Genomic DNA, 22,681 nt, shown 5'->3' on the forward strand with positions numbered 1-22,681 from the left:
AGCTAGCCACAGAGCCTCCTGTGCTGGCACACATGTCTGTCTGCCCCACTCCTAATAATACACGGGCTGTAGAGCAGAAATTTAAATTTTTATTTCTACTCTGAAGCTGAGCATTTTTACTTGGTGTACGATACAGTGGCTGACTCTCTTTTGGAGTCATCCTCAAGTAGCCATTTGAAGAGCTGAGCTTTTTGCCCCTTCTGTGGCTTTTTTTTAACACCCAGCATTGCTGCTTGTGTTACATACTCAAGCACAGTATGAAAAATATGATGCCTTGCTTTAGACATTATAGAATACTTAAATTAGCTACACCTCAACCAAGTTCAATTGATTTGTATTTTCCACAACTATGAGACAAAAGAAATAAAGTTTACAAAACTGTATAAAATAAGTAGCAGTACTTTTCAGTAAAGTTCTAGTAGTACCCTTTTGCCTTACTTTTTTTAAGCAGGATTTATTTATTTGTTTATTTTTATCCATTTTCCACCTGTGTGCTTTATAAATATTCATACTAATGCTGCACATTTTCTACAGGTAGCCTCTGAAGGTTTATTATACAGTAATATGTAAAATAATCTATCTTTAATGGACTGTTATACAGTCTAGGCCATGTCTTACCTTGCTTGACTGTTTCCATCCCCACCAAACACTGTGATACGTCTCTATTGACTGACATTTGAAATTAATTATATCCATTCTCAATCTTAGATATTGAGAGGGGTATTAATGATTCTCTCTTATTACAGTGGTTAATGAAAGCTGTGTCCTTGAGACAGACAAGATGGTGCTGAGTAAATGTCAGCTATATAGCGATGCTGAGATTCAGCGGTAATCCTTATGGCTGTGCCAAGGTCTCCCCAGCCCGTAGCCTCCAGACTCCCTGCAGAGAACAGGACTAATGATAGCTCCACTAATAAAGAGCGAAGCTCCTGGCTCGTACAAACTGTATAGAAAATGGTGGGGAATCATGCGTCCTGGCTCGATTAACTTTAAGCTAGAGGCTCTGTGAGCACGAAAAGGATTATCCCTTGTTATGAGCTCACTTTATTGTAAAGTACTCACCTTTGGCTCCCCGGTGGATTCTTCAGTCGTCGTCTGTGTTCACAACCGGTATTTTTAGAACTACTCCACCGCTTGATGTAGGAGATTACCGAACAGTCATCTTCAGTCTTTACTTTCATCCTTAAACTTAAAGCATTATCAAATTAGCCCACATGCTTACATTGACATCTTTTATTTATCCTTGCTGTGTTGACAGATACATGCCCATGTAGCTTAAACTGACGTTTTGGTCCTGCTGCATTGCACCTGCTTTGTCTTGTGCATGGAGCTGTCATGGATGCAGTCTGTGTGCGTGTCTCTCCAGCATGCTCAGATGAGGAGATGCCTGCCCAATCATGTCTGTTTTCTAACAGATCTACCTGTTTTTGTCTCTTTGTCTCTTTCTTGTCTTTAACTTCTGTATCCAATTCTGGGTATATTTTTAAGTTTGATTATTTTTTTTTTTATTGCTTTGGTTTGTTTTTCCAAGTTGCTTTGAACTTTGTTATTCGTGAAATGACCACAACTATTTACTTTTTTTTAATTTCTTGAAATCATGCAAAAATGTTAACTTCTATCCAATTGTCTCTAGATGCTTTGAGTAGGGGGGATGTGGCCCACGAAGATTCCCAGTAATGATGTTACTCATTAAGGAGTGGAGGTTATGCAGCAAATTTATCAATATTTATGTATTCATTCAAGTATTTAATTTGACATTTTCTTTCATATAGCATTAAATTTATCGCTGGATTTGCAAGTAATTGAGAAAAAAGACTAGACTCTTATTGTTTTGCTACTGTAGGGTTATCTTCTTTTATTCGTAATCTTTTTTAAACTGTCTATTTTTAGGGCTTATGTTGTTTATCACACATATAAGCTTTCTAGTTTTGAGTTTAGTTTCAACAATGTTTCTGCTCTTTGTCTGCCTTCCCTTTCATTCTCTCCTTTCATCCAGAGATGTTTGTCCGTTACTCTTTTTGTCTCTTTCTGTTTCCTGTGTTTTTGACCCACGGGTATCCTCTTCTTCTCTGTTCTTTCAACATCCGTTCTCTTCTAGCCCTTTTCTCTCTCTCTGTCCCTCTCCCTCTTCTCTTACTTTTGAAGCACCTTCTTTCTGAATGGGCCTGACTCTGGTATACAGCCGTGTTTTAAAATAGATCCATGTGTTTTCTTCTTCCTCGCTCCTCTTTTCTTCCCCCTTTTCCCTCCTTCCCCACGAACCCTCTTCTAATCCTCTCTCCCCTGTCTTTTCCCCTCCTTTCCCACCCCCTCCTTTTTTCTCTTCTCCTTCTTCTTCTTCTTCTGCATTCTGTCTGCACCCTGATGTGTAGGAGCGACAGACACATGTACATAAGTTTATTAACTTATAAACATGCACATACTACCTCACATATCTCTCTTTTTGCTCGCACTCGTTCTTTCCCGTTCTGCCTCGTTCTCTCATGCTGTCTTGGTGTTCTTTACTTAAATGTGTCCGATGATCACTTTGTAAATGCCACAACACCTTTTTAGAACCCTTGATCCACTCCTGTCCACATTTCCTATTCATTTGACTACACACTGTATCAGTTTTGAATCCTATGTATTGTACAGTATGTTGTTGTACAATGTGGCTGTCCTTTGCTACATTGCGTTTCATTGTCTGGAAGAGAAGCAGAGCTGCCTCTCTCTCTCTCTCTCTCTCTCTCTCTCGCTCTTTTTCTTTGTCTCTCTGTCTTTAACTTTTCTGTCCTTCGATCTGTCCCTCCTGTGTCTCTGCTCTTATCTTGCTTCTCTCTGTCCCCCCTCTCAGTCCACAGTTCTTCGTTCTCTTCTTTGTGTTTCTCCACCATTTTATCCCTCTTGAGTCGCCCAGGCATGCAAGTGACCTATGAGTTCAGTCTCTCGATGCATCTCTCCCCTAATGTGTAGTCAACCGAGCTCTGACAGATGCAGTATTGGATATAACTTGCCACTTTGCTTGTTCTTCTCATGGGGACACAAATAGCAGGCAGGGCCTATTGATTGGCCCCCATGATGCATATACTCTCTAAAAGGAGCCCATCTACCGCACAGGCACCTCAAGGCACGGCAATCTGAATGAAGAAAAGTTTTTTCCCTCATAAGTTACTGCTAAAGTTTAGCCTGCTTAGTCACTGCTTCGAGGTGGTGTTTTATTAATAAATCTGCATAAATCTGCTTCCTGCATAAATTGATAACCCGTAAAAAAAACCCCGCTGTTGTCGTTTTTTGGTTTTTGTTTTTTACGAAAGAGAAACTGACTATAGGTGTCATGTCCTGGATGAAATGATACTCAAGAGTTTGTCACTTTATTATTTTGAGAAGGCAGCTCACTCTGAGTGGTTGAGCTCAGCACAAGATTTGTGTCTTTTTGTTGGATTCATCAGTGCCATAAAGTAATTGGGACTAAACTTGAAATATCCCTATGTAATTTTCTGTAAAAACCCTGAAGTTCATTCTCCCCCTTCCTGTTACCTCTCCTCTCCTTCTCTCTCTCTCTCTTTCTTTTTTATCTTTCTCGCCCTCTCTCTCTTTCTCTCTCTCAATCTCTATCTCGCTCTCTGCCTCGCTCTTTTTCTTCTCATTCTCTCCCCCCTTTACTCCCTTGCCCCCTCCTCCTTCTTTCTCTCCACCTTTCTCCTTCTCACTCCCTTCCCCACTTTTCTCCTTCCCTTTCCTTAACCCCTCTCCCCCACCCCCGTCCCACTTCCTTTCTCCCCTCCCGACTCTCCTCCTTTCCCAGTGCGCCGCGTGCCCCCTCGTTTCTCCATCCTCCCTTCCAACCACGAGATCATGCCAGGAGGGAGCATCAACATCACCTGCGTGGCCGTGGGTTCACCCATGCCTTATGTCAAGTGGATGCTGGGTAACGAGGACCTGACTCCCGAGGATGAAATGCCGATTGGACGGAACGTGCTGGAGCTCAATAGTGTCCGCGAGTCTGCAAACTACACCTGTGTGGCAATGAGTAGCCTGGGTATCATTGAGGCCAGCGCTCAGGTCTTAGTGAAGAGTAAGGGCCCCGGCAACCTTTAGATGCCTAAGAATGTTTTTAATTTTAGCCTGAGAAAGTAGAAAAGTTCAGCTGTCTTCTAATATGTACTCAGCAGGGTTCTGGCATCCCTTGTCAGTGAAAGTGCAGCAATTTAAATAGTATAACGTAGCATCCTTAATTTATTAATCAGTGTATTTCAGGTTAAATGTTACTGTCACTGGACACTGCAAGTACCACTAAAGAAATGCAGTTTAGCAGGTTGAATCTAAATGTAATATATGTTAAACAAAGCAACATTTATACTGTAAAAGAATCAAGTATTTCCACTAAATTTCCACTAAAACGTAATTTCAACGCTGAGACCAAGAGATTATTTTTCTTTTTTCAAACGTTTAAATCACCTGCTGCCACTCTAATCCCCAGCTTTACCAAAGCCTCCCGGCACTCCCATCGTCACCGAGACCACAGCCACCAGTGTGACCATCACATGGGACTCTGGCAACCCCGACCCCATCTCCTACTACATCATTCAGTACCGAGCCAAAGGGCCCGATAGCAAGTATGAGACAGTGGACAGCATCACCACCACCCGCTACAGCATCGGGGGGCTCTACCCCAACACAGAGTACGAAATCAGAGTTTCAGCCTATAATACCATCGGCCAGGGGCCCCCATCCGCTCGCGTGGAGGCTCGTACGGGAGAGCAAGCCCCCGCCAGCCCGCCGCGAAACGTCCAAGCTCACATTATCTCTGAGAACACTGTGATGGTCCGCTGGGAAGAACCGGAAGAGCCCAATGGACAGGTGAGATGAGGATTGGAACAGCTCTGTTTGATCATCTGTTATCAGTAGAGGAAAACACACATTTTTACATTTCCTTTTATCTGCTGGCATGCTTCTCCAGCTGTCAACCTGAAAAATGTTCTCAAAAGGGTGGTGAATGCCTGCACCGAGACCTCAGATACCCAGCAGAAAAAGTCCTTCATTTTTCTGCTTTGTGTACTGTAACAGAGAGGACGGACGGACGGACGGACGGACAGACAGAGAGACAGACAGATAGATAGATAGATAGATAGATAGATAGATAGATAGATAGATAGATAGATAGATAGATAGATAGATAGATAGATAGATAGATTTGTATCTTATTTCTTGTCTCCCTGGCTATGCTCTTCTCTCTAAAGAAGGAAAGGGTAATTGGACAGTCCTCTCTAAGTAGAGAGCGCTCCCTCCAGAGGCCTGTTTCCTTTTTCAGGCCTACCAACCTGCACCGTAGGTCCATAAAAGTACAAGACTGAAACTGAGTGCATATGAGGATTATGGATATTAAAGAGTAATAACAGGAGAGCTATACTTTGTACTACCCATAAACTAATCCCACAGACGAGGAATATCGTGATCACATTTTAAATGCTACAATCTGATGGCATCCACAGTATTATTTATTTATTTTATTGAAGCTTTATCAGGACCAAATGTAAAACTGCACCTTATGACAGTGACCTCTAGGAAACAGTAATCTGTTGGACCATCTGGCCTGAAGTCAAACAATAATTCAGACACGATGACCTTGGCTGCCATAAATTCTTGTTGTGTTAAAAGATGGCATTATGGATTACCCCGGTTGTAGGACAGTGGGATTAGGTGAAAGTCACGTAATGCATCCCAGTCCCCGATGACCTTAAAATCCAGTCCCAATCAAAACAAACTCATCCACACTATTCACTGGGTGGCTTTCCTTTTGCTATGTTTTGTAGGTGAAAGGCTATCGTGTGTACTACACCATGGATCCATCCCGGCCTATAAACGAGTGGCAGATTCATAACGTCCAGGATAGTGTGCTCACTACCATTCAGAACCTGGTAACCTCAGAGACCTACACCATCCAGGTCCTCGCCTTCACCTCCGTTGGGGACGGACCCTTCTCAGACCCCGTCCACGTTAAAGTCTTGCGTGGAGGTTAGTGCGCGAGCGTGCATCGACATAATCATCGATAGATGTTCGTGAAAGAGAATAAATTTAGCCCGCATGCTAGTGCATAGATAACGGCTAAGTAGCCATTTGCATTTACTTAAGTGTGGATGAGTAATGGTTATTTTTTCAGACGAGCATGTGCAGCAGAGCACAAATGAGTAAGTACTCGTGATTATGTGCAAGTATACAAACTGCTCAGGAGCTTATTCGAGGAGCTTATGTAAAGTTTGAGTAGCAAGCCACTGTGAAAGTTTGACCTGTCAGAACATATGACTTCTTCAAAGTGAATAAATTCTACCAGCCGGGACCGAAGTGCGGAGATTTATGTGAAGGAAACAGGGATTAACAGCGAGAAATATCCCTCATGCCCCGGTGCTGATTGTGTCACCGTGACAGCTCCTGAGAAGCTGCTAGGTTTATATGATGGGAGGTGAAAAGAGATGACAAAATAAAAAAACTGCGACGGTATTACTGGTTAAATTTCTGTGGCACTTTTACTTCTGCTCCATTGTTAGTCTCTAACAGTTTCTGACACATAAAGAAATGAAAGTATATGTAAGAATGTGATTTATAATGAGATGTTTAAGGGTTAGTACTTCAATGATTAGTAATTAGGTTGGGTTTAAGCACATTTTTTAAAACCATTGTCTAAATTGAAGCATTTCTAGCACAATTAGCAATAATAATGATGAATACATTATCAAAAAAATATTCATTGCATTTGAATGACATTTACTATTTCCTGTTCTTATGTTAATGAAACAGAGTTAAACATATAATAAATAATCTTTATGAATAGTACAAAGCCAAGTATTAGTACTGCTGTAAGCCAAGGTCTTATTTGAGTGTGTTTTGTCCTGTTCCCTGCAGTCCCTGGCCAGCCAAGCAAGTTTAAAGTGGGTAAAGTGACAGACACGAGCATAGAGCTGACCTGGGAGCCTGTCCACAACAAAGAGAAAATCGTCAACTATGAGCTCCTCTACAAACCTGTCAAGTTTGGCAGCTTGGTAAGACCTCTTAGTCTTTTTTTAATAAATCCATCTGCTGAGTGGATTTCTTATCAAGACAAAGGCTTGAAAGGGAGATAAAAGAAGATTTTTTAAAAGATTAACCCCAAAGTCCTGCACCCTTGTGTCTAGTGGTCGCACTCTCGGTCAACTTCTCTTCTCCAGCTCTTCTCTAATGTCTCTCTTTTTACTCTTCTCATCTCCCCCCCTCCCTCATCGTCGCACCTCTCTGCCCTCTGCTCCCCTCTCTTCTCTCTCACAGGAGAAGCTGACCTTCGGGCCCAGGAATTCTTACACTGTGGAGGGTCTCAAAGCGAACACCGAGTACTCCTTCTCCCTGGCTGCCATCTCAAGCAAAGGCATCGGAGCTTTCACTAATGAACTGGTGCAGAGGACATCACAAGCCAGTACGTCTCGACTGAGCCGGATTCACACAGTGTTCCTGCACACACCAACGCATATCCCACAAATTCAAATTCTATTGTGTTTATTTATTTATTTATTTAATGTATTGTGCCGAGAATATCTTGGAAACATTTTGTCCTCCAAACGCTCTCACACGCAGCTCATAGCGGTACATTTCCCTCAGCTCCCGGCCTGGTAAAACCTGGAAACCATCTCTGCATCTCTCCATGTGTCTCGTTTATCAACCCATACGTCCAGCCCCACCCCCTCCTCCAACCCATCCATCTCTGTTTGACCGTGCCTTTCTTCCTCCGCTCAGCCTCTCTCTTTCTCGCACAGCCAAAACATCATGACAGATGGAGATGGAGCACCGATTAATGTTTCACTCTTCCTTTCCTTTGCCCTCTTTTCACTCTTTCCACTCTATCAGTGTCTAATGTCTTTGAAAGGGTGCAACTGTCTGCCACTTATTGGCTAGCAGCCAGTGGTCAGGGGCATTAAAGGATGGCGGGTAGCCTGCTATGTTGACAGGTAAGTGCTGGCCAGTCTGTATTTTACCCACGCTGAGCTTAGATTCTCTCCCTTGTCTCCTTTTCTCTGATTTCTTTGGGTTTTTTTCTGTTTTTGTGCAATCACTCTTAGCCAATAAGAGTTAAATGAGTTCCACCATTTTGTTCTGACACCAAGTTATTTCATACCTGCTCTCAAGAAAGGATAACAGAGAAAATGGTACAAGGAAAAGAATTTATAAAGTCGATATGAAAAGCCCCGCAGTTCACGGCGCCGTTTTCCTTTAAGTGGTAAGTATTTGCAGTCACCCATCAGACTGCGTTTAGTGGGGTTCTCTTTCTCTTTACCCCCAACCGGAAAGAGTAACCGAGGTTGTGTACCAGAGGATGTTTGGGGGGGGGGGGGGTTGATATTCGGAAAAAGGGAAGGTGCTAGATAAGCAGACTATTTCATGCAGCAGAATTCATTTCCCAGGGAGGTTATGTGCGCTTTCTTATCGCCAAGCTTTGGTGCACATCTAGATTGTCCCCCGAGGCCAACAGAACAGTGGCTGTATGGCTGAGTGGATAGATACTTGAACCTGTCAGCTATGACTATTACACTCCCACACACACACGCACAAGCTACATACTCCCCGAACTCACACACAAGCCTGGACCTCGGACATGCCCGCCTTTGTTTGTGTGTGTGTGTGTCTTACTTAAATGACATTATATTGGTTGAGCTATATCTGTGATTCGTAAATCTGTGGTGTCTTTTTGTGATTTCTGTTTCTGCACTCATGTCTGTAACAGTAAATATCCAAGCCTCTTTCTGATTCAGTGTCTGCAATTCATCATTCTAGCTTGACTTTCAATTTCCTGTCTTAGCTCCTTTTTTCCCCTCCGGGATCTCAGATTTTGTTTTGTGTTTTTTTTTTTCTTTTGTTTTTTTCTCCTTTACCTGCCTCCTAAATCCTTTCAGCACCGTATGAGATCTGGTTTAGTGTTTTGGGTTTTTTTTTTATCTCCTGCTGCGATGTATAAGACCTTTCTCTAGTCAGCCACAGTGAAAAATCTCACACCACCCTACCGTCTTGAGGACTTGAGGATTAGCCGGTTGGTCATGTGAAATGTATACATGTGTCTGTGTTCTCGTGCAGCTAGCTGTGCATCCCCATTTTTTTGAAAGAGAACAGACATTTATCTGTTTTTCATTCATAAATCTCGAACCTTTTGTGGAACTACCTATAGCCAGGGGATAAGATATAATCATTGACTGCTGGATGCACATTCTCCTTGGGTATAATTAAGTTGTCCACTTAGGGTCGATACTCTTGTCTCTGGTTTATTTCATTAGGCTCTTAGGCTAACATTATGCTTTTACATTATGTGGTTGCTCCTCCTTTTTTGCCCAATTCAGGTTTGTCCCAGTGTTTTCTCTTTCAGTTCAGTTTACCTTAGTTTCTCATTGTTTCCTTTTTTATCCTTATCTCCTGTCCTTTTGCTTGTATTTCCCCCTTCTCTCGGGTCGTCTCTCCTAAACTCTTTGCCAATTGCCCTGCTTGCCCAATCAGAGCCCTCAGCCGCACCAGAGGGTGTGTCCTGCGAGAGTGCCAGCTCCACCTCGCTGAGAGTAAGTTGGAGGCCTCCTCCAATGGAGGGCCAGAATGGCGAGTTGGCAGGTTATGAGCTGAGATACCAGAGAGTTTCTGGAGCAGGAGGTGGAGGTCAGGGTCTGGAGGTGAAAGACCTTCCTATCCCGGCCCAGCAGGGGCAGACAGTGGTAGAGGGGCTGGAGAAATGGAGTTGGTACAACATCACTATTGCAGCCTCCACCGCAGAGGGGACTGGACCCAGCAGCCCTGCTGTGCTCTGCAGAACAGACGAGGACGGTGAGCGTGAGAGCCGCAGATCAGACCTAAACGTTATCGACTGCTAAGTTGATTATTTACTGGCTAGACCTTTGGTCACTTAATTAATTCCACACGTGTGCTCAGTTCCCGGCGCAGCCCCTCGTCAGGTGGATGTCCAGCCGCTGAACTCCTCGGCTCTCCGAGTCACGTGGCGCCCAGTGTTGCCACGGTTACGGCAATGCCAGATCCGTGGCTACCAGGTGCATTTCAGCCAGGCAGAGAGCGGTGAATCACGCAACCTTCCCCGGATCAAAGACCTCTTATTGGACGAGTCTCAGGTGACAGCATAGCTAAATATATAAATGATTAAATGGTGTTCATTTGTTATGTTCATCCTCCCTTTCTCCTCCGCTCCTTTGACTCACTCCTTCTCTCATCCGTCTCGGCTGCCTGTGGGGTGTGTCTCGTCTGTGGGATAAGATGGAGGAGGATGACGCGACTCAATATGTGAGTGCAGACTACCCGTCCTCTTCTCATTATAAATGAACCAATTATTAATGCATACAGTGCTATGCTGCTAATAGACCACAGATTTAATTATCAACTCTTATGTAAGTTTTCTTCTTTTCTTTTTTTTTTTGCTGATGCACCGTTCTTCCCAAAAAAAAGGGGAATAAATCAATAAATAGTGTCCTTTTGAGTGAGTTTGCCGTATTTGATGGTGGTATTTTGTGTTTTCTCCCGCAGGAGCTGATTTTAGGAGATCTGAAAGCAGAGACTTTGTACTCTGTCTCTGTGGCAGCATACACCACCAAAGGGGATGGAGCACACAGCAAAGCCAAGCTGGTGCAGACCCCGGGGATTGGTAAGCATATGTCAAGTATACATTTCAGTGCCCCAGATTTAGTAGCATACTCAAGAATTGATCGTACAGTAAGCTGCGCCAGGAGATGGCAATAAATAAGCCGACAATCAATTCTAATTCTTCTGTATTTGCGTGATATATGTTTATCTCTATTCATTTTCTTTTTTTCTGCTGCCTACGCTGTTGTCTGCAGTGCCTGGTCCCCCCTCCCTTTGGGTGCGTCTGGGATCGAGCCCGTCAGTTGTGGTGCGGTGGGCTCCTCCGCTGGAATGCTCTGATAGCCGGGGGGCCCCGGTGGAAATCCAGGGCTACCGCCTACAGTTCGGCCTGAAGAATAGCTCTTTAGACACCACGGTGGATTTCACAAATCGTGAGAGAAACTTCACTGCGAGAGACCTCTCCCCAGGCTCCTCCTACATCTTTGTGCTCGCCGCAAAGAGCCGAGCAGGCTATGGAGATGTAGTCCAGCAGGAAATAACAGTCCCTATGTTTCCTCCCGTGGGATACCCCAAAATATCTGACTTTGTTAATGTCACTTGCTGCTCCCTGCAGTTGTCCTGGCTGCCCCCAACCCCAGAGGAGAGCAACGGTGTGATTACAGAGTACACTCTAGCCTACAAAGAGGCTGCACACACCCAACCCTCTGCTGACCCAGGCCCCTCCGCTTTTCCAACCCCCTTTGCTCCTCCACGGCTGATAACGCTACCAGCAAGTGAGTCGAGCTACACCATCCTGGGCCTCAATCACAGCAAAGCCTACGAGGTGCAGCTCAGAGCCCACAACAAGGCAGGGCCGGGCCCCTTCAGCCCACTACTGGTGCGCCTCACCCTGTCCTTGGAAACAGGTAGGGCTGGCCTCCGGCCTCAGGAACACCTTTCTAAGCACTGGTTCAACTTCACATCTCCCCTTACTGTGGATTTCACTCCAAAAACACTAAACTTAATGAAGTCTGGGCCAGTTCTTACAGGTCTGCCTCTCACCAGTGCACCTCAGAGAGGATGAGAACTGCAAAGTGCGGGACACAACTACTCTCCCCAATCTCCTCCACTCACTCACTTATACCTTCATCACCTACCCTTCACCACCAGTGGAAGCAGGCTGAATGTTAATGGATGTTTGCTTCAAGAGCACTGCTTATCACAAACCCTCAGGTAAAAGTCAATACAGGGCTCGGATATACAGTATCTAATAGCGAAGGTAAGTGTTCGGTCTGATTTGAAGCGAAAACCGGCGTCTGGCGCTGTATCTGCAGGTAAGCTTTTTTTATCTGATAGACCTTCACTACCACCTTTTCCAAAGGCTTTGCTGAAGTCTGAGTCTAACAAACACAACCTTACACTCTAACAACGTGGCATGTCACATTCCTGCAGCCAGTCTGTCTCTTACTTGTACTTATTACTCTTGCCATCCACTTTCCTCATCACCTGCCTATCCTCCTAACCATCATGTCTTTCCCCCTCCTCATCAACTGACCGGGCTGTTCTCCATTTTTACAGGTCTAGAAAAGCAGAGGACGCTGCGATTTTAATAAAACGCTTCATCACGAGTGACTCTCTGCCTTTTTGTTTCTTCACTTCCCAGATGTGCCGAGGAATTTTTCGGTCAATCTGGCCACTGAGACCAGCGTTCTTCTTACCTGGGAGTTTCCAGAGACTAGCAACCCCTATCGCTTTACTGTATGTTGAATGACATGTGCAGTGCCTCATTGTGTTACATAAAACTCTGTGGGGTCCTTAAGATTATAATACTCGGCTTTATTTGGGTCAAGTTTTTGGAAATTATAGAGTGCATTTTAAATATCAAGAGTTAATTAAAGATCAGCACATTGTAGGACAAACAACATCTCAGACATGCAGAAAAAATGTAGGACAGGAAAGAGAAACTATTTAAATAAAACGTGAAATACTGAGTAACACAGATCTAATAAAAATGTATAAAATTAATATATAAAAAGAACAAAAATAAAAAGCAAAAAAGGCAATATTTTTTTAAATCCAAGATTGATCAAATAAAAAATGTGAAATTTAAAAACACTTATGAGCTGGTGACTCATTTTTAAAATATTTTTAGCATGCATGACCCCGACACAAATAATACACCCACAGATCTACCCACAGGCATTCATGTGGAATTTCTCTGGACTATGAGAAGTTCAATTAAACTGAGCATTTACTGAATATAGCAAAATCCATCTACCAGCACTTTAAAGTTCACTAATTATCTCATTTATTGAGTCCAGAAAAGAGGTTTACTGGGATTATATCCCTTGCTAATAACTGACTGGGTTTACTAACTCCTAGTTTACACTAGTCCTGGCTAGGAATAGTTTAGCACACATTCCTCCAATAAAACGTCAGTTTCTCATTTTTCTACTTTTGTTTTTTATGGATTGAACAAAGAAGCTCTGCCTAATTAATTTGCATCTGTTTGTGAAAATACAGGAATTAACTGTGATGAATTCCCAAACATCTCAAATCTACTGCTGCCTGTTTTTCTTGTACATAAACAAAATTTAATTGACATCAGCAACCTTGCTTTTACATTGTAATATAGCCAGAGTACAACCAGTCAAGTCCTCTATTGCAAAGAGACAAGTTGCATTCATCTGGGCAGACAGACTAGAATTGATTGCAACATGTTGGCAGTCTGTCTGAGTTAATACATTAGATTGCAGTTATTAGGAGACCTTCACCAATCTGCGATTGAAAGTGGTCACTATAATTACTTACAGTAGGTTCAACAGCAAAAAAAACAAAAACACAAACCCAGTGCAGTCACCAGGCAACAACAGACTTTTCAGAGTCTCAACAAGGTTGCCATTGTACTTTGGGGTTGGGGTTGCATCAGAAAGGGCATCTGGTATAAAAAAATAAATAAATCTGCCGAAGTGAATGTGCAGAGCCCCCCACTGTGATGACCCCAAACTCTCAAACAAACCCATTAAAAAACTTTATTCAGGGCATTTTACAAATGTTCCTTAATTTAGTTCTATAGCATTAAATTACTATTTAAACAGCACACAACATAAAGATTAGCTTCACCGACTCTTTCCCACCCTTCAGGTTGAATATAACCGTCAGAAAATGGAGGTGGACGCTCGCTTGAGAAAGGCAGTCATCCCAAACCTTCAGCCTAACACGAGCTACGACTTTAAAATCACTGCTCCTGAGGGGAACCCTGGAGGCCTTCGCCATCGCATCTCTGCTAAGACATCCCCACCGATCACCATCCGCCGCCCTGAGATCGACCGCACTCGTGACTCCGAGACTACCGTGACGCTAATCTTGCCATCACTGGAGAATCGCAGTCCCATCAAGTAAGGCTGAAAGACTGAGGCTTAGATGCTCTTACACACCTTGAAAACATTGTCATGTCATATAGGGGTGACAGTCATCTGACTTGCCGTTTTCAAGTCTGGTGATTACAGTCTGTAACAGTACGGGGGACTGATGGTAACAGTACATGACTGCTCTAAAGTGAAAATAGTTACAGACAGTTTGCTATTGTGCGACTGCAGCTGTTGTTATGTTGTTTGTCCTCTTGCGCTCCCACAGGAATGTTTATGTTGTTGTGGTTCCACTGCGAAGGCCCCGCGGCGTCATCAGACACCTCAAGAGTCCAGACGAAATGGACCTAGAGGAGGTGAGAACCACAACAATAACAGCACCCACTGATGTCTGAGCCTGCGAGGAGGAAAAGACCTATAAACACACACAATCCTATCTCTGAGAACTCCTGGCAACGCTTACCCTTTTTAATTCAATATCAGTGTTTAAACATTAGTCACAGTTATTGGAGCGGCTTACTTTGCTTGTCTGTGTCTTTTCTCTCTTTCTCTTTCTTTCTTTTAGCTGTTAAAAGACATCAGTCAAAGGCAGAAGGATACTCGACAGCAGAAGCAGGTGGACTTGCGCCGGGCTTACATCACAGCCCGTTTCACACCTGCCATCCTGCCGGCTTTCTTCACCCTGGGGGACCAGCTGGACTATGGCGGCTTTGAGAACCGAGCTCTAGAGCCAGGGCAGGAGTACGTCTTCTTCATTCTGGCTGAGCTGAACTCCACATCCGGGGTATGAAAGACACTACTTTACATGTCTTTTCCCTCTGTTTTTTTTTTTTTTAACCGCTCCCACATTCCAGGCTGTCCGCGTTTCTCTCCTGCAGGCTGTCACTATACATTGTAATCAATACGGCCGAGCTGCTAAAACAATAAAATGCCCGTCAGTCAAAGTGTTGTAAGCAAAAGGCAATAACCCTCACATACTTCCATCACCATTGCTAATAAAGAGTGAGTGTACCCACTGTGGCAGTGGAAGAAATATTGCCTCGCGCATCCCTGCTATGTATGTGCATTCAAACTGGAATAGACATAAATATACAACTTAAAATTAGACTAGGGTCTTTATATTAGATTTTTTTCATTATTAGGATCCCTTCTAGCTCAGGGGATGCTATTCCAAACTTCTGCAGAACTAATAAAAAGCAACAGTTCGAACAACAGTAAGGTTATGTACATTTTTTTGAGCTGTCTAAAGTGCTGAGGAAAAATAAAGGCACAAATGTCTGCACATTATATGACTGATCACAATTATACGGACATGTTTTCAGTCTAATGCAATCCAGTGCAACAGCTCAGCAATAATGCAAACACTGACCCTGTTTTACTTTTGCAAAAACAATGAAAAACCTTAGTGAGAGAACAAACGATTCGACTCTACACTTACTTCTCTGTGTCATAGTTTTTAGAATGACATGACAAAAAGAGCAAGAGAATGAAGGCCGATAAATAAATATTTGCCAAAAAACATCAAAAGAATGTTAAATAAATTTAAAAAATAGCCAGTCTTATCATCGGTTTTGTCACTACGGGAGCAGGATGGATGAGAAGCAGTATTTTGAATGGCACAAATCAAACAGAGATGCATTGGAGTGAAGATCTCACTCAGCCTGAGGAAATGTGGGGATTTGTTGTGGGGAAACACCAGGCTCAGGTTTTCAGGTTCTCTCCAGTTTTCCTGGTGATCCTAATCCACACCTGCTGCAGTAATCCACAGAGATAGAGCACACAGATAAAGGAGACAGGCGAGTAGGCAGTGCATCGAATTGGAATTTAGTCTCAGGTGTTCACAGTAGACGAAAGTTAAACACTAAAAAAATAAAATGCCCTTTTTTGTGACTGCCCGTCCACAATTTTGTGATCATCTTCTTCTGTGGTGTTTTTTTGTTTACGTTTTTTATACAGAAGATGTACGTGGCCAGCCCGTACACAGACCGCGTGATTGCCCCGGACTCAGACCCGCAGCCATTCGATGCAGGCGACGGTCTGATCTGGGTGGTTGGACCAGTCCTGGCTGTAGTCTTCATCATCTGCATCGTTATCGCCATCCTCCTGTACAAAAAGTGAGTGGGATGGACTTCATAAAAATAAAATGTCAAATTTTCCAACCGTGACGCTAACTCACACTCTTGGTCACACTGGGTAAATGCCACAGCAGCTTTGATTATGACTCTTCAAGGATAAGACTGGCTTTAGTCAAAACTTTTCACAATACCATCAAACTCCATGAAATACGCAGAAATCTTTTCATGCGTTTCAGCCTCGCTGTTTGTGAACATTCATTCTAACTGAATATGTCAATCTTTGAAGATGTCCCACACATATAATACATTATATATTTAGGGACTGTATTTTTTTGGCAAACAAATATGTGTCAGCGACTATTTACAGCAACTAGATTAAAATACACTTGTGGTTGCTAGTGCGTATTTACAGCAGCAGGATTATGCGTCAAAACTCAAGTCAAAATAAACGACGGTGCCATTACTTATCGTCCATGTTCCAGCTGCGCCCCTGTTGCTCACTGATGGGTTTTATACAGTGCAGCAACATTAAGCGTACACAGTCAGGTACTGCGCTTATATTCTTTTTGCACCTCCTGCTGTTATACTCTTCCACGACAGCTCAACATTCACCAAATTCTCTATGAATTTGGAAATTTTGTTCATTCCTCAGACAGCCATCAAGCAGTCTGACCCTGCTGTAAGCCTGTGATATCTGCTGCAAGCCTTCAAGCATTTGAATGCTAATGCAAAATATTGATTTTCCTCTCTAACAATCTGTCCATTTCCTTCCCTTTCTTCCTCTAATTATTCCTGCCCTTGCTCCCGTTTCACTGGAAGCAGCAAACCTGACAGGTAAGATTAAACCAATGTCAAGCTCTTTGTACATTTTAACCCACAGTAATTACAAGATACCAGATGCTGTACAAAGAACTTGTACAAGGACTTAAACACTGTATCTGTTAATGCTGTGTTTACGCGAATCAAGCGGCCATGCTAATGACGTGTCAGTACCGAGCCTGCTTTCCTGTCCCCGGTTTGTTTGCATGTGCTAATTGCTCTTTTGACTCACTGGTGTTTCAGCAGTAAGCGCAAAGACTCTGAACCTGGAACCAAGAGCCTTTTGAGCAACGCCGAGATGATGGCCCATCACCCGACCGATCCCGTGGAGATGAGACGCATCAACTTCCAGACTCCCGGTAAGCAGCGTGCGCCTCCACGGGCACCTGAAGAAACACTTTTTGTTCTCAACGATAAAATCTACTTTTGATTGCTCATCGTTTGAAAATGAAATATTCATGCCGGCAGTTTTATTCCTGGTAGAAACCCACAGACGAGATTGAGAAAGTTTTCCTCCTCATCACAGCCAACACATACCTGGCAGCTTCTAGTTGTTTCTGAGATCAAAATGGCTTCTGCCCAGGTAGTACAGTCACTGCTTAGTCACGGCTGAGTCATCACGGTGTGACAAAATCTGATTATCTCCGCTCGCCCACAATCCACATGCCAAGCTGCAGAAAGTAGCATCAGAACAAACAGAAATGACAGAAATCTGCCTTATCAATCTTGAATGTTTAGAGCTCAGAGCGGATTCTCAGAAGTTATGCTGTGGGTTAACAGTGATCATTTGTAAAGCAATTGGCTCTCTTCTCGCCAGCATAACCAACCAAAGCCTCACTTTGAAGTAAATACACAGATTTTGCTGCTTCCCACCCCCTACCGAGCGAGATCTAACAACACAGCTGCTTCGGTCGAGGCAACGGGCCAATGAGGCTTCACTTTCACTTCTTCCCGTTCAGTTAGCACCATCCTAATAACACATGACCTGAAGGAATTTAATCACCGCTCTCGGTGTATTTTTTGTGGTTGCAATTTATAGAAGCGTTTCGGGGTCCTTGTTGAAAAAGGTGGCGAGACGTGTCACCACAGAGAAAGGTCACCTGCCAGGATATAAAAGGGCAAATGAGAAAGATTTTTATTTAATCAATAGATAAAGGTCTAAAGTTTCTTTTTTCCCCTCATGTTCCTGGGAAGCAAAGAATCCCCCTCCCCACCACCACTCACACACACACACACACACTCTCACACATACAGAAGAAAGCACTTCAGAGCTTCTCTTTCATCATGAGAATTTTTCATGCTCGCGTGGCAGCAACCTTGACGCTCCCTCCTCGCCCACTTCTTCTCCCCTGAGATTTGTGCTTTTGAGACGCTGAAATTTGTTTCCAACAAAACCGGCCGATCCTATCTGAGGTCATTCCGGTGCCGACTTGAACGTTTTGTCGTGCTTACCTGCGGGTGCTGCAGTGCCTGCCTTTAGAGAAAAATCACCGCTGATGTGAGCGCGCGTTTGACGGCTGTAGCAGCACAGCGCCTCAAATGCTTTTCATAGTGCATCTGCGTACATTATAAATCACCCAAACATCGAGAATGCATTCTGGAATCTGGCATCGTGAAATCTCTTTATTGCACACAGAGTTTGTGTTAGTTTGATTTATTGTTGAAAGTGTTTGCCTTTTGAATGGGGAATAGATTGCTATAGCTTCTCTAAAGAAATGACTGTACAAGGCAGAGGTTGCTTCCTTTGTGTGCATCCCCGTGTGTGTGTGTGTGTGTGTGTGTGTGTGTGTGTGTGTGTGTGCGCGTGCGTGCACCGCCCTCCTAATTAGTGTTCTGTCTGTGTTTGTTTTCTCTGAGTCGCTGCTCCTCTGATCACAGAGAAAGCAATTTATCAAAGAAAAACAATTTACAAACAAACAAACCTCGCCTCACTTTGTCCGCGCACATGGATCAAAATTGATTTTCTGCCTCAGCGTGTTCCTTAATGATATGTGATGCTGTCTGATTGTATAATTATCGTCGCATCTTTGCATATGAGTGATGTCGAGCGGCAGCAATTTAGGTCGCTGAGCTGAAGTCTGCATCACCTCTGACCCTCATTGTGACGCAGGAATGATGAGCCATCCTCCCATCCCCATCAGCGAGCTGGCTGAGCACATAGAGCTGCTGAAAGCCAACGACAACCTGAGACTCTCCCAGGAGTACGAGGTGAGAAATACTGTATATTATCATTCCATATAATAAATAGATACCATCCTGTTATTTGGCGATGTTAAGCCTGTTAAGCCTTCATAAAGCAAGTGTTACTTAACATTTGTGTACCTGCGTGCAGGCTGCTTGTTCATGATTTATTCAGCAGCGCAATTTATTGCTGTAACTCGTCTACATTACAGAGTGCTCTCTTTCCATTATCCTCAAATGCACCACTAAATATGCCAGCACACGCTATTAATGCACGTATTTTGTTGCTCTCTCGCAGTCAATCGACCCAAGTCAGCAGTTCACCTGGGAACACTCCAATCTGGAAGTTAACAAGCCCAAAAACCGCTACGCCAACGTCATAGCGTACGACCACACCAGAGTCATCCTGTCTCCCATAGATGGTGAGGATTTGCTGGAAATGAATGTCAATTAAAGAAGATTGTGAGAGTTCCTAATGGAGGGGGCGGGGCATGTTTGAGCTGTCAGGTGGGTGCATAGCACACAAAGAGTTGGTGTGGGGAGAGTGGTGCGAGAGCTACATGATAGATGAAATCTGAATTTGCGAACAGTGCTGGAGACCAACTGTGTGCAGTGGCATGAGACTGACAAACAGCGCGAGTGCATCCAAGTGCAGCCCGTCCCTCCAGAACAAGGAGGAGGGGAATGGTTTTGATCTGGAGCTCATGAATTTACACCGACAGATTCTTGTTTGTTTGCTGTCGTCCACTAGTCATCCAGCAGCCTGTCTGCTGGAAGCCACAGATGTCAGAAACAAACAGTTCGTTAGGCTGTTGGATGTCATACACGGGGGTTAATTTATTGTGCCACTTGCGCAGATTGCAGTTTAGCAAGAGACTCAGAAGTGTCTCGCTTGCAGGTATCCTGGGCAGCGACTACATCAACGCCAACTACATTGATGGCTACAGGAAGCAGAATGCCTACATCGCAACGCAGGGGCCGCTGCCAGAGACGTTCGGGGACTTTTGGAGGATGGTGTGGGAGCAACGGGCTGCTTCTGTCGTCATGATGACACGCCTGGAGGAGAAGTCACGGGTAAGAAAGCAAGACCTTACCCACTGACCCACATCTGCAATTTCAATTATCCAGAGTCACGTTGCATAAATGAAACTGAAGAAGAACGTCGCTTTTCTTCTGAGAACTGCAGTAGCGATGAGGCTAATGCTTTTCTTCAATCCTCGCAGATCAAGTGCGATCAGTACTGGCCGAGTCGTGGCACAGAGACATACGGGATGATCCAGGCAACGCTGCTGGACACAATGGAGCTGGCCACTTTCTGTGTTCGCACCTTCTCCCTGCATAAGGTAAATTATTTCACGCCTCCTGTTCCACCTGTGTGCCCCTCGATTCACTTCTCTGCCCTCACCTCCCTTAAGTTCACGGACATATCCACAGAGAACAGCTTTGATCTCTTGAACTTACAATTTGGAAGCAGGAGCAACTGAAGTAATCATGAGCGAGCAGCGCGTGTGGACACAGAGGATAATAGATTAGTCTGGGCTTCGTGGAGTGTTCAAACCAGGCCAGCCTCCCTGTGTCAGGGACTGTGATTTGATCTCTGTTGGAGGCAGAGCAATTTCTTGTGGCACAGGGCTAATCTAGGACCGTCAGACTGGCGCGTCTCTCTCTGGCCTACTTACAAACAGAAACTAGGCCAGCTGTAGTTTACAAGTAACACTCCACCTCTCGAAATTTTTGTTTATGTGTTGTGAAATGTCACGTTAGAATAACAAATAACTAAGAGAATAATAACAGTAGGCTGAAGTACTTTTATGTACGAATAGCTTCTTTCAGCTGCTCACCTTTTTTACAGCGGATGTCCTTACCCAGCCAGCCCCCTTATGTTGGGCTGGGGACCAACAGTGGGAGCAATAGATGTGTATCTGATATCCCGGTGCTCAAGTTCTTCCTGCATCATCATAATAATGTTGGTCCAGCATCAGCATTGCAACTGACAAATCACATTGTTGTGATGTCATAGCTTTGCAATGTGGAGTCGAAAAAACCCCACTTCTCTTATATAAAACTCTTCTGGATCAAGTAGTCGGTATTTCAATAGTTTTATATACAACATGATAAATGTATGATTAAACTGAGGTTTGTTGTTAGCCACATTTAGCTTACCCATGTTGGTTTGGTAGTGATAGTTTTTAATAGTATAAGCTAACGTCTTGGCTAATGCTAACTGAATACTCATACAATATTGTTGTGATGATGTAGGAACAACACCAGTACTGGGTTATCAGATTGTGTGTACACTAGCAGTCCTCTTTTTGATATTGGGGTTGTGCTTTTCTCTTTCCCCTGTGAACTAGGGACATTTTGTGATGTTTTGTAGCTATCCAGACATAAAAAAGTTAGCAAACATGCAAACTCCTACATATCAAAATAACCCTTTGTTTCTTGTTTTCAATTCAATTATTCTGAGTAAATTCTTTTCATCTTAAGACCAGTGGTCAGTTTTGTGTTTTTAAATGCAGATCCCTGTGAACTTTGATTACGCATTAAATAATTTGCATGAATAAAAACATGTATAAATTTACATTAATTTTTAGAGGAAATTTCTGGTAGGTTTATGAATTTTATTAAGTACCAGATTTCTTTGCTTCATTTGCATTCGGCTTTGCATCTATTGCATCTTATTACAGTCATAGTTTAATGTGTGTACACACCTTACTCAGTCTGTTTCCACTTTTTCTAACACATCGAATATTCTATCTGTCTTAAAACTGATTATTTGATAAATTTGCTAAAAGTCTGACTAATCCCGTTATAGCCACTAAGTTAAAAACATTATCTTTTCTATTTGGTTTAAATTCTGTATCCTCTGAGATTTCTCTCAAATAAAGTCATTCCACTTTTCTTTCTGCATTGCTCTACAAATCCTCCTCCAGGTTTTAACTGTACTATTGACACAGTCATTTTATTCCCAAAGGAAATTATCGAACCATTTCATTCCTAAACTCAAGATGGTTTTTGGAACACACACTTGCAATAATAGATAATTAATCTTTTCAAAGACAGTTAAATTTAACAACTTGAATGTGTGTGTGAATGGGTGGATGACTGAATGTAGTGTAAAGCGCTTTGGGGTCCATAGGGACTAAGTAAAGCGCTATACAAATACAGGCCAGAACTTCCACCTCTTTTGTTTAATCATCTTTTTTTTTTAATAAGAGTCTGTGCTAATGAAGTTTACAAATTTAGTTGTACAAGTGGTTTTGGCTTCAGTGACACTAACCTCAGTTTTTCTCACATGTTTCTCACATCAGAGTGGAAGCAGTGAAAGGCGAGAGGTGCGTCAGTTCCAGTTCACAGCCTGGCCCGATCACGGCGTGCCAGAGTATCCCACCCCCTTCCTCAACTTCCTACGCAGAGTCAAAGCCTGCAACCCCCCTGATGCTGGACCTATCATTGCTCACTGCAGGTATGATCACACCCACATTTAATTTATCTTGGACATAAATAGGATCAATGCTGCTTTCATCATGACTGTGAAGCTTTAGTGAGGGAGCGTTTAACTTAGAAAAATGACTGGGAAAGTGGCTGATTTGCTACGCTAATTTTGTCTGAAGGTAACAATATCCGACCCTTGCGGAGCTCACTAAATTTCACAGTTGTTTGATCTGTAAAAAACTGAAGAGATTGAAA

The 22,681-nt window shown here is 43.4% G+C and overlaps 1 protein-coding gene across 12 annotated transcripts in view; it reads left to right on the forward strand.

Annotated features, from left to right (window-relative positions):
• Window positions 1–22,681, forward strand: part of LOC134616348 (receptor-type tyrosine-protein phosphatase S-like) — a 69,522-nt gene that overhangs the window by 38,579 nt on the left and 8,262 nt on the right. For 3 of the 12 annotated variants that reach the window (XM_063461162.1, XM_063461165.1, XM_063461163.1), the window contains exons 7-29: window positions 2,373–2,387; window positions 3,785–4,054; window positions 4,460–4,839; window positions 5,793–5,994; window positions 6,880–7,016; window positions 7,279–7,423; window positions 9,487–9,804; window positions 9,910–10,103; window positions 10,246–10,272; window positions 10,513–10,630; window positions 10,824–11,474; window positions 12,212–12,306; window positions 13,693–13,946; window positions 14,185–14,272; window positions 14,482–14,700; window positions 15,873–16,030; window positions 16,811–16,825; window positions 17,054–17,169; window positions 18,921–19,018; window positions 19,290–19,413; window positions 19,890–20,065; window positions 20,215–20,334; window positions 22,303–22,457. In XM_063461162.1, coding sequence (XP_063317232.1) covers window positions 2,373–2,387; window positions 3,785–4,054; window positions 4,460–4,839; window positions 5,793–5,994; window positions 6,880–7,016; window positions 7,279–7,423; window positions 9,487–9,804; window positions 9,910–10,103; window positions 10,246–10,272; window positions 10,513–10,630; window positions 10,824–11,474; window positions 12,212–12,306; window positions 13,693–13,946; window positions 14,185–14,272; window positions 14,482–14,700; window positions 15,873–16,030; window positions 16,811–16,825; window positions 17,054–17,169; window positions 18,921–19,018; window positions 19,290–19,413; window positions 19,890–20,065; window positions 20,215–20,334; window positions 22,303–22,457 — 4,075 coding nt within the window. The remainder of the gene's footprint in view (window positions 1–2,372; window positions 2,388–3,784; window positions 4,055–4,459; window positions 4,840–5,792; window positions 5,995–6,879; window positions 7,017–7,278; window positions 7,424–9,486; window positions 9,805–9,909; window positions 10,104–10,245; window positions 10,273–10,512; window positions 10,631–10,823; window positions 11,475–12,211; window positions 12,307–13,692; window positions 13,947–14,184; window positions 14,273–14,481; window positions 14,701–15,872; window positions 16,031–16,810; window positions 16,826–17,053; window positions 17,170–18,920; window positions 19,019–19,289; window positions 19,414–19,889; window positions 20,066–20,214; window positions 20,335–22,302; window positions 22,458–22,681) is intronic. The other 9 variants (XM_063461168.1, XM_063461169.1, XM_063461164.1 and 6 more) reach the window with 8 other exon arrangements.

Source organism: Pelmatolapia mariae, linkage group LG18, assembly GCF_036321145.2.
Source record: "Pelmatolapia mariae isolate MD_Pm_ZW linkage group LG18, Pm_UMD_F_2, whole genome shotgun sequence".
In the NCBI taxonomy this organism is placed as follows: domain Eukaryota; kingdom Metazoa; phylum Chordata; class Actinopteri; order Cichliformes; family Cichlidae; genus Pelmatolapia; species Pelmatolapia mariae.